General features: G+C 40.0%; 1 protein-coding gene across 6 annotated transcripts in view; it reads right to left on the minus strand.

Annotated features, from left to right (window-relative positions):
• CALD1 (caldesmon 1) overlaps nucleotides 1-14,136 on the minus strand; it is a 185,074-nt gene that overhangs the window by 6,547 nt on the left and 164,391 nt on the right. For all 6 annotated transcript variants that reach the window (XM_052667693.1, XM_052667696.1, XM_052667698.1 and 3 more), the window contains 5 exons: nucleotides 12,211-12,394; nucleotides 10,257-10,397; nucleotides 2,350-2,393; nucleotides 2,169-2,247; nucleotides 292-429 (listed from right to left, as the gene is read on the minus strand). In XM_052667693.1, the coding sequence (XP_052523653.1) occupies nucleotides 292-429; nucleotides 2,169-2,247; nucleotides 2,350-2,393; nucleotides 10,257-10,397; nucleotides 12,211-12,394 (586 nt within the window). The remainder of the gene's footprint in view (nucleotides 1-291; nucleotides 430-2,168; nucleotides 2,248-2,349; nucleotides 2,394-10,256; nucleotides 10,398-12,210; nucleotides 12,395-14,136) is intronic.

Here is a 14,136-nt window from a genome sequence, read left to right on the forward strand (position 1 = left end):
CAACACAAAGAATTTCTTTGTACCCAGCTTGAACTACCCAGATAAATTTGTCTAAGATATCTGATATGACTTTGGAATGTCTCATAACTTAGCACAGTGTGTCACTAAATTCTTCAGTTGCACTCAATATTGCAGCAACATCATTCTGTGGACTTCTGACGAGTTTAAGATCCTTTGTGATATTCTTCACTAGTGATACCAACAGAAGCAGACAGGCTTGCTCAACAAGAACTGTAAGATAAGGCCCATGACATAATTTTGTATAATCACCACGTGAAATTAAATACATACCTTATTTGGTGTTCCTGTTCCCCCAGGTGATGAAAAAACATTCCCTTTCTCCCACATGCTCTTGATATTGCGGACACCCTCAGCTGGAACAGGAAGGTCAGAGGCTGCTGGTTTGGCTGGTTTTGCAGCCTTGTTGCCCTGCAAAAGAATTGAGGCAGTTAGCATTAAGAGCCAAATTTGCAGTAAGTGCTGTGGAATGCAGTAGCTGTAAGTTCTAGCAGTAACCACACAAAGATGGAGAGAGGAGATCCTTCTGAAAGATGCCGCTGAGACTCTTCTTAATTTGCCATTGGTCAGGCATCCTTGACACAAGAGTCTATGAAAACTACAATAATGCAGACTTTTCCATTTCTTACACTTCTAAAGGCTGCAGAAAAGCACTTATCTGAATGTAACTGCTCCAATGCTTTGATTTGTCTTCTTTTGAGTCATACCACTCAAATATCACAGAATCACAGAATGGCCAGGGTTGGAAGGCACCTCAAGGATCATGAATCTCCAACCCCCGTGCCACATGCAGGGCCACCAACCTCCCCATTTAATACCAGACCAGGCTGCCCAGGGCCCCATCCAACTTGGCCCCAAGCATTTCCAGGGACGGGGCATCCACAACCTTTCTGGGCAGCCTGTTCCAGCACCTCACCACTCTCTCTGTAAAGAACTTCCTCCTGATATCCAACCTAAATATTCTCTCCCTCAACTTAAAGCCATTTCCCCTTGTCTTGCTGTTATCTACCCTTACCAGTACCCATACCAGTATGTAATACTTGACATACTGTCAGTCTCTTTCACTGACATCAATAGGGAAATCGTTATGCAGAGGAGACTTCATCATCTGTCATTAGATACGCTTTAGCTGCCCCAAACAATTTAAACTCACAGCTTGTGATTGCAGAGGCAAATTTAAGTCATTACATTATATTTGGAATTATGTCAGCTTTTTAGGAGTGGGCTGGGTGGGTGTTGATTTAGGTTTTTTTGGCAGTTTGTCTTTTGCATGGTTACCAAAGTAAGTAGGTCAAACATAGCCTGTTGCTTCTCTTCAAAATTCTTGAACATTTTTTATAACACAGTTTTTATAAGAGGAGAAATTTACATGGAGCTATCAGCATAATATCCCTTTTAATAATCTTTTTATTCTCATTATACTTATCACCTCAGTTCTGATGCATTAACCTGGCTTGCACATTATTTGTACTCACTGACTTACAAAAGGAGTTCATAAACAAGCAAATAAAAAACTACTTTTTCTTGAACTGTGAAAATAACAAAATACATATGCTGGTTTAAAAGAACATCATTAGCTGTTCTTTATCAAAAATACCGGGGGTTGAATCCTACTTCATTATCATTAACCTGTTTCTTCTTTGTCACTTCATATCTTCCTAATTCACTGAAGTGTCTCTCTCTGCTCTAGATTTTCACTCTGAAGTAGCAGTAAGCAAAACAGGCCCAGTTCCTTGGTCCCCTAAATACAGGACCAGTCCCTTGGTCTGCTAAGTGACCCCAAACAAATTAGCTCAGGATGACCATCATCTCTCTGCTGATAGACTAGGTACACATATCACTCAAGAGATGCTGACTGAATCCTTCAAGGGCTTCTCCAAGCTTACAAAGCAGACAGTATATTTTGTAGCCTCAAAGGGAAGACAAGAATCAAAGATTATGTTTAATTGTATATATACAGGTTAGATATTGGCATGTCCCAAGCATTTTGCTTTTGGAGTCTCTTTGAGAAGAGCTTCTGGTAAAAGAAAAAAAAAAAAAAAAACCTGATATTTTTAAACTGATATTTTAAAGTAAAATATAGGGTGATTATTGAATCTTAAAAGCCATTAGTAAATAAAGTCATTGATTGTGACCCAGAATTAACTTACCACAACTGCACTAGTGTATTGCTCAAGTCTACTGTCAATCTTTGAGACAACTGCTGTTGGGTGGGCAGGTTTCATACCACTGTAGAGAGCAGAAAAGAGAAAGAAATTATTATTTACTCTGATTAAACATTTTGACTGAATCTATAATCTGTTGGATTTTTTTTATTATTTTTTTTTTTACCTTTTCTGAGCAGATTTGTTCAAAAATTCTGCTCGTTCTTCTATCTATAAGAGAAAGAAACAAGAGTTACAAATTTAAAGGTAATACACAGGCAACTGGTACAAGGCCAGAATAAAACACCATCTTAAATGACAAAAGATCAATCTAAAAGAGATGAGTTTCTACAGAGATCACCACAGACACACACAGAGGTTTGTAATTGGGAGCCTCAACAGATGCATTAAGAATGGATATAATTTTCTGCATTAATGAATTTGTATTGTGTGTATTCTGCAGTGTTTCATTTGTAACAAGAGTTTAAATTCAGCAGTGCAGAAAGGAAAGAAGTTTATAGAATCATAGAATTGTTTAAGTTGGAAGGGACCCTTAAAGGCCACCTGGTCCAACCCCCCTGCAGTGAACAGGGACACCCACAGGTAGATCAGGTTGCTCAGAGCCCCATCCAGCCTGACCTTGAGTATCTCCAGGGATGGGGCATCCACCACCTCTCTGGGCAACCTGCTCCAGTGCTTCAGTCTCCTTAGAGTAAAAAACTTCTTCCTTAAATTCCTTCATTTCAGTGGCCCTGTTCTGGTCATGCTCCAATAGGTCCTCATCTGTCCTGTACTCCACATGACTGACTCCACACCTGGATGCAGTACTCCAGGTGAGGCCTCACCACTTCAGAACAGAGGGGAAGGATCACCTCCCTCACTCTGCTGGCCACACTTCTTGTGATGCAGCCCAGGATACAGTTGGCCTTCTGGGCTGTGAGAGCACATTGCTGGCGCATATCCAGCATCCCATCTACTAGGACTCCAAGTCCCTTTCTGCAGGGCTGTGCTCTGTCCTTATGAAAGGGGTTGATATCACAAAAACTGCTAAATTTCCGCATATCTCCTCCACATGGCCAGGTGTATGCCTCTTGAGGGAGACAGCAAATTGAATAAAGTTTGTCTGAGAGATATCAGACTTGTCCAGGTTTAGAGCTCAGCCACGTACTCTTCCTCATGCATGTTTTTTCAAGACATCAACAATCTGAGCTCAAAAAAAAAAAGCCATCAGACTTCTCATGTTCAGCAGTGTCACTGTGGAGTTGATACCTACCAGCTACTACTGTACAAACTGGTATCTTACATTTCACCATTTTCTATTCCACATATAGGAAAATATTGTAGCATTTCCAGGGAAAAAGAATCATGAAGGTATCATAAAACTAATACCAAAACTCTTGAAAATTTGAAAACATGAAGACTACCTCCCTAAATGAAGTTTTAAAACATTCCATGATAGAAAAATATATTTGCATTCCGGGTCAGAAGTACTTTAAAAAATCAACTTCCTCAAGTCTCTTCCACATCATGTTGTTCTATTTCTTGTCTAGGCTCTATACTTTCATGCAAGAGTACAAAAACATGTCACTCCAGGGAACAGAAATGACTGTTAATTAGCCTGGTCATACTCCTAGGGATTCCCTGTTCTCAGTATCTGTTGCCCATTCTCAAATCACTTTAACATTGACAATGAGAGCCCTTCCTTTACAAGGTTCTCCTTGGTGCTCTTTAGCATTAAAGCTGTATGAGACTCATCAGTCATACACCAACCCCATCAAAGGGCATGCACGTTTTCCTTCTTTAGATCATATGACCAAAAACTCAGGTGTTTCACAGCAGTATAGAATTTGCCCAATAAAACAACTGGAAAAACTCTCCAGATAGTGTCACATCCATCTCAAAAGCTTCTAAAGCTTCTAAAGTTTTAACAAATAGATACAATTTACAGAGTAATTTATAAGAGTTTTAGTTACCAATAAAAGATCTCAATGCAGTCCGAGGCAGAAAAATGGGCTTTTGCTTAAACATGCACCAGCTGTTTCACTTCACTTTCACAAGATGGCAGCAATACACCAAAGAGGAGCTGCAGAGCACAGCAGCACACATGCACACAAACAGGGATGCAGATAGGCAGCTCTTCCCATTCCATCCTCACAGTGAGCAAGTTAGTTGCAATAAAGCAAGTAAATTTGATTTAAAGCGACTAGATGGATTTATGATGCTAAAACACATCACCCCACCTCACCTTGATTATAGTATAGTATGAAAAGTTTCCCAAAGCACTGATTTCTGGGCCATAAACAGCAGTAACCAAAATAGGCGCTGTGTCAATGAGAGCTGTTGGTTTCTCCCGTTCTCTGCATGCAGGGGTAAATCCCACAACTGCATCAGTGAAACACTGGCTTGTAGGAAGAGCGATAAGGAATATCCCAACGAACCAGAGCTCCAGGTAACAACACTATAAATCAATCACAGCAGCTTCTAGTTCAGATCAACTCAGATTCCACTTGAAATCTTACAAAAGGGACAGATCTTAAAAGCGTTTAAAATAAGCTAAACACCAGAGTCTATAAAAACTTCTTCTGTTCATAAAGGAGAGACATTTCCATACAGCAGGAAAACCTGGCTGGCATGGGTGCTAAGAGAACAGCCTATGGGGAAGAGGGACATGAATTATTGAGGTCATAGTAAGAAGACATGGAATTATTCCTTACCCTCTGGAAACAACACTCTGAGCACTTGCTGTGGTATCAAAAATAGGCTGTGAACTGCTCAGAACAGGAGGATAGGGAAGCAAACCAGAAATTAAGTTAAATGGGAGAGTAGTTAGGAAGTCACTGTGAGAGCTGGACATGATCCTCTTCCTAAGGAAGCATGTGCCTTGTGTGGACAGGTAGCATTTTCTGCACATTCAGATAAGGGCTTGTTTTGTAGAGCATTTGCCTCAAAGTTCTGCATGCCATGCACAGAAGAATATATTGCAAACACACCTGTGCACACAGATTCATTCAGCATACAGCTCAAATACATTTAGACTGCACAGCAATATCTAAAGTTTATGTACTACTGCACAGCACACAAACTCCATGCAAATAATTTTAAATGTTTGACACATACAGTGAACAATATTACAAAATAGATCTGTAAGACAAACAGGGAATGCAAGGTGATTATCACAAGATGTGATAAGAAGTAAAAAAGAATCTTGTAAAACACTTTGGAACTATGTTTTGTCACCATGGAATGCTTTCCAGACCTCTAGCACAAAACACACATACTTTGAAAAGTCCACCTGCCAGTCTCTAATTAAACTACAGAGAAAAAGAACATGGGATCTCATGCTGCATCCCTCCCACCTAACCTTGGTTGCTTGAAAGTTTAGCATTTAGTCCAAACTACTCATTTTACCCTCTATAGTCAGTGGAGAGACAGGAGATCTCACCTCACCCTAAGGAAGTTTGGACCTGCTTGTCTAAGAAGGCTGACTTCTTAGTCTATCAACTGCCAAATAAGCCCAGACTGGACAACAAAATGTTTAGATGGATACCTTTTCTTCTGCTGGTAAATTTAGATGAAATGAAACCCTCTCCTGCCCAGGAACTAGCTCCTGCCTACAGCTTGATGATAACTGTGTGTCAACAAAAGTACCCAGCCATTTAACTGCATCCCTACAAAGCAGTAACTTGCACCATGGTTTCCATCCTATTCAGTGCTTCGAGGTTCCCTAATCACGGCAGCAGCCATCAATGGACATAAATGCAAAACAAACAGGTTTACAGCTGACTGGGGCCTTTCTCAACAGGGACAGCACACACAGGTGGCAAGAAATAAATTAAGCGTGATGTTACACAACAATATAGGTATGCATTTATGCACATTAAATATTTTATAGACGCATTTTGATCTCTGATGTGCAAGAAGTTGCTTATTAAAAATCCAATTTAAGTGTGGGAGTCAAAGTGTGCTCTGTTCCATCTGTACATCCTCCAAGAACAGAAACCGAATGAAAAAGGAATGAGTTAATACACAGTTTGAGCCAATGACATGGGAAACACGTACCATCTAAATATTTCCAGCAATGTTTGTTTCTTGCATAGTTTTTAAATGATTATTAGGAATTTAAAATTGTGTATTGGATACTATGCAACAAGATTTATTGTAAACTGACATACTGAAAAATTGTTTTCAGAAAAAATGTGTCAAGAAAGAGAGGGAAGAAGAAACACGCATGAAAACAGAAATCCCTTTCTTATAATTTCATCTCTTGTCTCAGAGATAGAAGAACCTGGTGGAAATCCACTCTGTGTGATACCTCGTAGTCTCTGGGAGTAAATAGCTTCTCCCAAGCCTTGCCTCTCATTCTCTTTTGCTTCTTTAAGCTGTTGGGCTTTTTTCCCCACTAGCATCTGTGCAGAATGGGACAACTTACTCCAGTCTACCTGGCAGATTATAGTGTTGCTATCAGCAGCAAAGAAAAGAAAAACAAGCATCACAAATCCTGCCCTTGCCCCTCTCTTTTTCTGCTGCAAGAACAAGATCATTTCCTAGAAAGCACTGACTGAGAGAGTCTAATTCTTTCCAGCCAGTTCTCAGATAGTGAGCAACAATGAGATATGAGCAGACAGATCTTAAAAAAAAATGAAAAAAATCTCAAGCCTGAGAAGTCCTGTTTCTCACTTAGTTGCCAGTGCTGCCTTGTGGAAAGCTGGCTGCCACATCAGCCCATGCATGGCAGGAGATGTCTGCAGCAAAAGCAGGAGATATCCCCAGGCTTCTGGCCTCCTGCTGCTGCTTCCTCCCCTCAGTACCTAATTGCCTCTGCATTTCTGTACTGGTGGAGATCTCTACCATCACCAGAGGAGAATCAGTACTGAAATATCCTATTCTCTCCTGATTAAACTAGAGATCGAGATGTCAATAATGCTCTTTCTGAAAGAAAACATGAGAAATTGACCTCTCTAAAACAGAAAGGAAAACAATGAGTAGGAAGTCTCATTCTTCTACTGCAGCACCATTTGTGAGAACTAGAGAGAGCATAAGATAGAGTGGATGAGCGAGCAGCAAAGGCTGTCCCAGAGACTCTTTCCTTTGCTCTTATGAAGACCAAAAAAAAAACCAAAAAGAGAGAAAGAGAGGGAGAGCAGAATCAGCACAGAGGTTTGGTACTGCAGCTAGAGCCTATGGGGAATCCAAAACCTTAATAAATCCAAGTTACTCTATCTCTAAGCTAGGAATGAATCTAGCCTACATTTACTTTGCATGCTTCCTTCTTACTGTCACCTCTCAAAAAACCCAGACCCTGTGCCCTCTCTGGAAAGACTCCATGCTTCAGCACTTGCAACTCCCCTAAAATTAACTGGCAAAATCCCTGAAGGTACCATGTCAGTCAACACTACCTCTCTTTTCCTATTCCATTCACTTCAAATTCAGTCACCTAACTTCTAGGGCCAGCAGAGCTCTAATCCATCCCACATCTCAGACTCCTGTTTTGATCATGACAGCAACCAGCTGTGGTGCCCTCTGTGGTTCTGCTGAAACAGCGTCTAAGCTGTTAGGGAAGTATTTACTTAACAGTTAAAACAAAAGGAGTTGTTCAGCACCTTAAAGACTATGATCTGTTATAGGCCAAGCTAGATAACCACAGTAGTACTTTCTAAATACATGTATTTATATTAAGTCCATGTTTATATCTTTACGGATGTAAACTGTGTAATCCATGGAGATGAATTATGTATCTTGGTCTCTAAATTCTGAGTCCGCTCATCATGCTATTCCATGCCTTGCTTGATGGATTAATGCCCTGTCCATAAGATGATAATATACCATACTATTTTCAGCCTCTCTCTCTTCTTTCCTTTGTTCTAGTGTTCGCCTGGTAAAGAACACATTCTGCTCTCTTCACCTAAGTCATTCCTCGTAACTTCTTCTTCTTCGCTGAAGTTTACCACATCAGAAAGAACACAGGAGAAAAAGGTCTAGGAGAAGTCAGAATGTGCACATGTATCATACAGTCTTCTGATACTGAACCTCACCTTTTTCTTTCTTAATTCCAATGGCCCACCCACAATTGAGCATTTATAGCTCTCACATGATTCACAGCACGTCCAACCAGAAGATACATTTATCAAGGGAGAAAATACATGCTAGATGCTTTACCAGTCAAAAGATAACTTGGTCAGTGCGTAACAACCAAATGAAAAGCTATACACTAACCAGGTTAGGCCAGCTGGAGAAGTCTGTCCAAACAAAAGGTGATGACAGTTACTTTTTTCTAAAAAACAGAGTTTGGCGTCAGGTTATTAAAACTAGATTATTTTCTCCTTAGCTATTGACCACAGAAGGCCAAGAAACTGTTTTGGGCATGAAGATCAACAGTAGTGCATACATATTCTGGCCACCCACAGACACCAGTCTGAAATATGTACAGTATCACCAATTTCCAGAAAAACTGAGAGAAAGAAAAGCATGTGCAGAGTTGCATATATCAGTTTTTGTAACAAAAAAAAAAAAAAAAAAAAAAGTCTAGCTACGAAGCTATAAAAGCAGCAGCAATTATCATAATAAAAAAAAATGAACCTCAAATACTTAACATTTGGAATATCCCAGCCTTCCTCTAAAAATACTTTTAGTAGCGTCAATCCAAAAGTTCTCTGAAAGCTATGAACCTCCTGCCAAATCCACTGTTTTGTCCCACTCTCCCCCAAATTATGATCTGTATCTTGCTATTATGCATTTTCAAGTATAATTTTCTCTCTTATGAGTCATCTGTGAACTAAAGCTCCAAATGAATGTCATAAAAGGCATCTTAAGAAACAGAAGGAAGAAAAAGAAGCCCTCTCAGGAAGACTGGGAAGAAGCTGTGCAATTATAGTGTCCATTCCTGACACAGTCTTTTGCAACCAAAATTGCAAGACCAGGTTTATCTAATAGGATAGAGTTGTGAAGTTTGGCAACCTTCATTTACAGCTGTATGTGTTCTGTCCTCAAATTTCAGGTTCAGATGTGCCTGAGGAGTTAAAGTCAAGTCCAGCCAAAAGTATCTGGCTACTGTATTTGCTGGAACAGGACCCAAAACCATATAGGACTGAAGCTCCACATCAGTTAGAAGACTGAACTTGGTAAGCAGAAATGTCATTCTGACAAAATGCAGCTTGCCACTCATTAATGGCATTTTTTCATCCCATGCAGATCCAATTTATGATCTGATGCAAGCTTCTACCTGACAACCTCCTGCCTGGTTCTTTTTCCTCCTAGGTCCTACTAAATGGTCCTTTCTGACAGACATTTTGGATTTTTATTTGACTAATACCTCAAAAGCAAAAAAAGAAAAAGATAGGTCAAAATGATAAAGAGATCTGTAGTTTGGGCCTGAGCTGAGAAGGAGACTAGAATAAATACCAAAACAAAATTCCCAATAATTTCATTGGCACCAAGATTTCTCTTCCATGCTGAAAGATCATTTCAATGATTTATCTGACATGCAAAATAATACAGGCCACAGAAGACCACTTAGAAATTCCTGCAGCAAGAGAAGGTTCTGTTTTGTTTTTAAATATTATGTAAGAAAATGAAATTGAGCACACTATTTCCAGACATTGTTTCAGTGGGGGGATTAGGCATAACATAGACCTCCCATATGAGACAGTTTCAACTAATGATACTTAGGCTGAATATAATTAAAAGACAAAGTAATGTGGCAATGAAGAAAGTAATCCTGGATATGGAAGAAGACAAAGAACATTTGTGATCTTTTCTGTCCCAGCTCACAAATCAGTTCTACAATAAATTAAGAAATTATTATAGTAACACAACTCTGAGCTCCCATTTCCTCTTGAAGGTGATGAACCTTTTTGGACATTACTGACATTATTGGGTAACCCCCAGGCTAGACAATTTTTAGAAAGGGTCTCTAATCCTCAATCATGCCAATGAATGAAGTCTTTCAGCTGCAGGTTTTAGGCTAAGATCTATTTCAAAGCATTGGCCCACGTATGATATCAAGTATTTCCACAGTGCTTTGGTGTTGGGTAGTTGGTTTGGACTACAACACCCATTAGTTTTTCAGTACTATACAGAAGTTAACAGGGAGGCTACCTTCAGAGATGATCCTTTAGGACTGAAACATTTAAATGGCTTCTTTTCTTCAGACACGCCATCTTCTGGTACTTTCTGACGTTTCTCAGCTGCTTCAGCCCTTCTCCTTTCAATTTCTTCTTTCATCCTCTTCTTTTCCTCCTAAAAAGTATTAATTTATTCTTTCAGAAACTGCATCACCATTACAAGGCTTTGCTGTCCTGCAAAAATTTATCAGATTATCTAATAGATTTTTTTTTATGCTAGCCAAAACAGTTCAGTGAATGCTGTCTGAATGCCAGTAACACGCTGGTGACAATACATCATAGTGTTAAGTGAAGAAGACAATTACTCCATGCTCCTTTAATCTCTCCTCACAGTCCTGTCATCAGGTTTACTGCCAAATAGTGTCACTTACGGAGAACAAAGCACATTTATAAAAACATTACTTCATTAAGAACTCAATTTCAGAAACTTAATGTTAAATTTTCGCAAAGGTGTCTGTATTTAAAAATATTTCTGAGGAACATTTAGATGAGCTGAAAGATACAGCAAACAGGTTTTGAAGTGAACTAGTCAACCAGCTTGTACAGACTACCATTTGTCTAAAATGGTGTAAGAACCAAAAAATCCTACAGTCTCATTTTGCTTCCTAAATTCAGTTTCTCTGTACTCTCAAGTTTCACCTTTGTATTCTTTTTCTCCATCTTCTCTAGCAATTGTGCCAAGGTTAATATTTAATGTGGAAAAAATTGATAGAAGCCCAAAAAGTGAAGTGCTTGAAATGCTTATAGTTTCCCCTCCAGAGAGACAACAGGAGTTTTTACTTTCAGAACTGCAAGTTGAAGCACAACCACTGTGAGTGCTGGTTAGCAGAGTCTTTTTTTCACACAGTAAGTCACTGTGCAATTTCAGCATCTATTTAATTCTACAGTAAAGAGCTTAGCATGTTAAAGCAATTGGCATTTATCTACTAGCACTATTATTATTCTTCCACCACTTGTTTTCCAAACAAGTAGGATTCCTTAATGATGCACCAGAGATTTTAAAATTCTATTTATAAAGTCTCTTGGCAAAGGAAGCACAAGCAAACAGATGTGCTTGGGTACTCAATATTTAAACAGGCAAAAATATCTTCCTAATGAGATCTTGCCCATCATAACTGTGTATAACATTAGCATTCCAGTTCATCTGCAGCAGATGAATTTTTGCCACATCCTTTCTAATTCAAGTTGTGCAACATCAAAGAGACACTGAAAATAAATTAAGAAGTCTGTGGCTATAAGAGTCTCCAAAATGTTACCCAAAAAGAGTATAAATGTGCAGCTGCTGTAGATGGCATCCTGACTAATTAAGACATTATTAGAGCCTTGTCTTCCTTGAGGCTAAAACTGCAGTTTTTCTTCGTATCCTGAATGTTTTACCTTGGGTTCTCACTAGAACGTCTATGTGATGTGGTTGACTGATACAAAATACAGCATGCTTGCAGTTAAACCTGTCGGTTAGAGGAATGGGGTAATTTTAAAGCCCATGGCATATTTGTGATATGGTCTATCCATTGTGATAGATCATCTCCTGACACAGGAAGGAACAGCCATTCTGATAGAGTACATGATCCAAATAGAGGGCTCAAACAAAGGACAAAACCGGAATCAAAATCCACCAGCAAATCCCCACACAGACCTCAGGCAGTATCAGGTTCACGAAGGACAAGCACACACTGGTCTGTAGGTTTGTTTGAGTTTGGTCTTGCTTTCATTGTCATATACTCTTTCCTCACCTATGTGCAAGTCTCCCATGGTATCATTCTGCCCTTTTGCTAAATGCAGATTCATCCATATCCAACCTCACTAACTGCTTTGTACTGTACAGATACTGTTGTAAAGAGTTACCATCTAATCTGAGGTGAGTGGAAGCAAAGGAGTTACAATGAGGAATTAAAATCAGAAAGCAATACTTTCTCCTGTACACTTACCTCCTCTCTGATTTTTCTCTCAGCCTCCTCCTGCTTCTTCTTCTGCTCCTCTTCCTCCAGGATTTTCCTGCGCTCCTCCCGCCTTTTCTTCAGCTCATCCAGCTCCACAGCTGCCTCCTGCTGTTTCTCCTTCAGCTTCTCAGAGCCAGCCTCAGCATTTGCAGCTCCTTTCAAGTTGGAGCGGCTGGGAAAGAAAGAAAAGACGAGGTAATGCACCACAAATTTTCTCTTCCTGGCCAGAGCCAACCTGATAACCCACATTCACCAGCAACACAAAGATAACTCCTCATAAGATCTTTTACTCCTTGTAAACTCCATCAAACTCAAAGCAAAGCATTTGGGGTAGGAGCCAGATAGGTCTGGACACTTGGAGGAGCATGTTTCCCATCCACTGCCAGTGAGGAAGCAGGCTTATGTACTCAGGACAGGGGCTGGACCATCCTGCCTGACATCTCAGATCCCCTCCATTTTCATCACAACTCAACAACTAAGCTTTGTATATTTAACATCTCAGGTAACATCAGCAAGATGCATCTTCATGAGGAGACTGAAGGCCTGCTCTGAAAGTAATGTCTCCTAGTTTAAGATGTTGGTCCATGACATCAGAGGTAGGTTTTGATGGTATGGCATTAGAGGTTGAACCTTCCTGACAGTGTTCCATTACATCTGCAGTCGTGTGACAGGTGGCAGCAACAGGGCAGTTTGACAAAATGGCATCTGGTATGGAGTTGCCTACGAAGCAAAGGTGTCACCAAAGTCCTCCATGAGGAAAAAAAGGCACTCACTGACTCTCATTGATGCTTGCTGAACATTTCTGGAGACCAAACTGTGGATGAGAGCACAGTGAGGCGGTGGATGGGGCATTTCAACCATGGAGATAGTGACACGAAAAACAAGCCACATTTAGGAAGCCATGCACAGTAGTCACCCCACAAAGTGAAATGTTTCTTGATCAGCAGATCCACACAAATCAGACCAGGGAACTGTTCATGGAGCTGAATAAATGTTTCAATGCCTTGGAAACAATGGAAGCAATGTTGGAATATCACAAAGTTTGCACATAGTGGGTCCCAAAAATTCTCACACAAGAACAAAAGGAACACCATATGCAACTTTGTCAGGACCTATTGAACAAACAGCAGACTAAAGGCAATGGTTTTCTGAATCACAATATTACTGGTGATGAAACTTGGTATCACCACTAAAAGTAAGAGTCAAAGCAGCAGTTCATGCAGTGGCAATATCTGAATTCACCGTCAAAGAAAACATTCAAGATCCAGTTCTGAGCAGGTAAAGCAATGTGTACTGTCTTTAGGGATAGGAAAGAGGCGATTCTTCTGGATTTCCTGGAAGCCAGACAAACAATCAACTCTGACCACTGTGTCATAACATTGACAAAGCTGAGGGCTCAAACTTCCAGGGTCAGGCCAGAGAAGAAGACAATCTTTCTCTTGCAGCATGATATCACCAGGCCCATACCAGTTTGAAGACATAAGCACATTGCCAGTCTTGGCTGGACTGTCCTACTACACCTACTGTATAGTTCAGATTTGGTACCTTGTGACTTCTAACTGTTTGGGTCAATGAAAGGTGGACTGCATGGCCATTTTCCTTGCAAGTATCTTTGGAGACCAAACCAGATACAGAAGGAAACAGTGGTGAGACTCTTACCGATTCAAAACATAAAATGCTTTTAAAAGCCTAAAAATGTTCCTACGTAATCTAAAGTACCTATCGCTTGGACTCAGCAAGCTTGTATGAATAGAAAGGTTCATCAGAACTTCTGCTGACATTTTCCAGGGAAAATATACCTTCAATTAAGGAAGTGGAAATTATTTGTTAATGACAACTTTCCACAGGAGAAAACCCTAAGTTTTACAGCCAACTCTAATATGAGAGACAGACAGAAAGAATAAAAGGAGTGAG

Source organism: Tympanuchus pallidicinctus, unplaced genomic scaffold, assembly GCF_026119805.1.
Source record: "Tympanuchus pallidicinctus isolate F22 unplaced genomic scaffold, pur_lepc_1.0 scaffold8, whole genome shotgun sequence".
NCBI classification, from domain to species: Eukaryota; Metazoa; Chordata; class Aves; order Galliformes; family Phasianidae; genus Tympanuchus; species Tympanuchus pallidicinctus.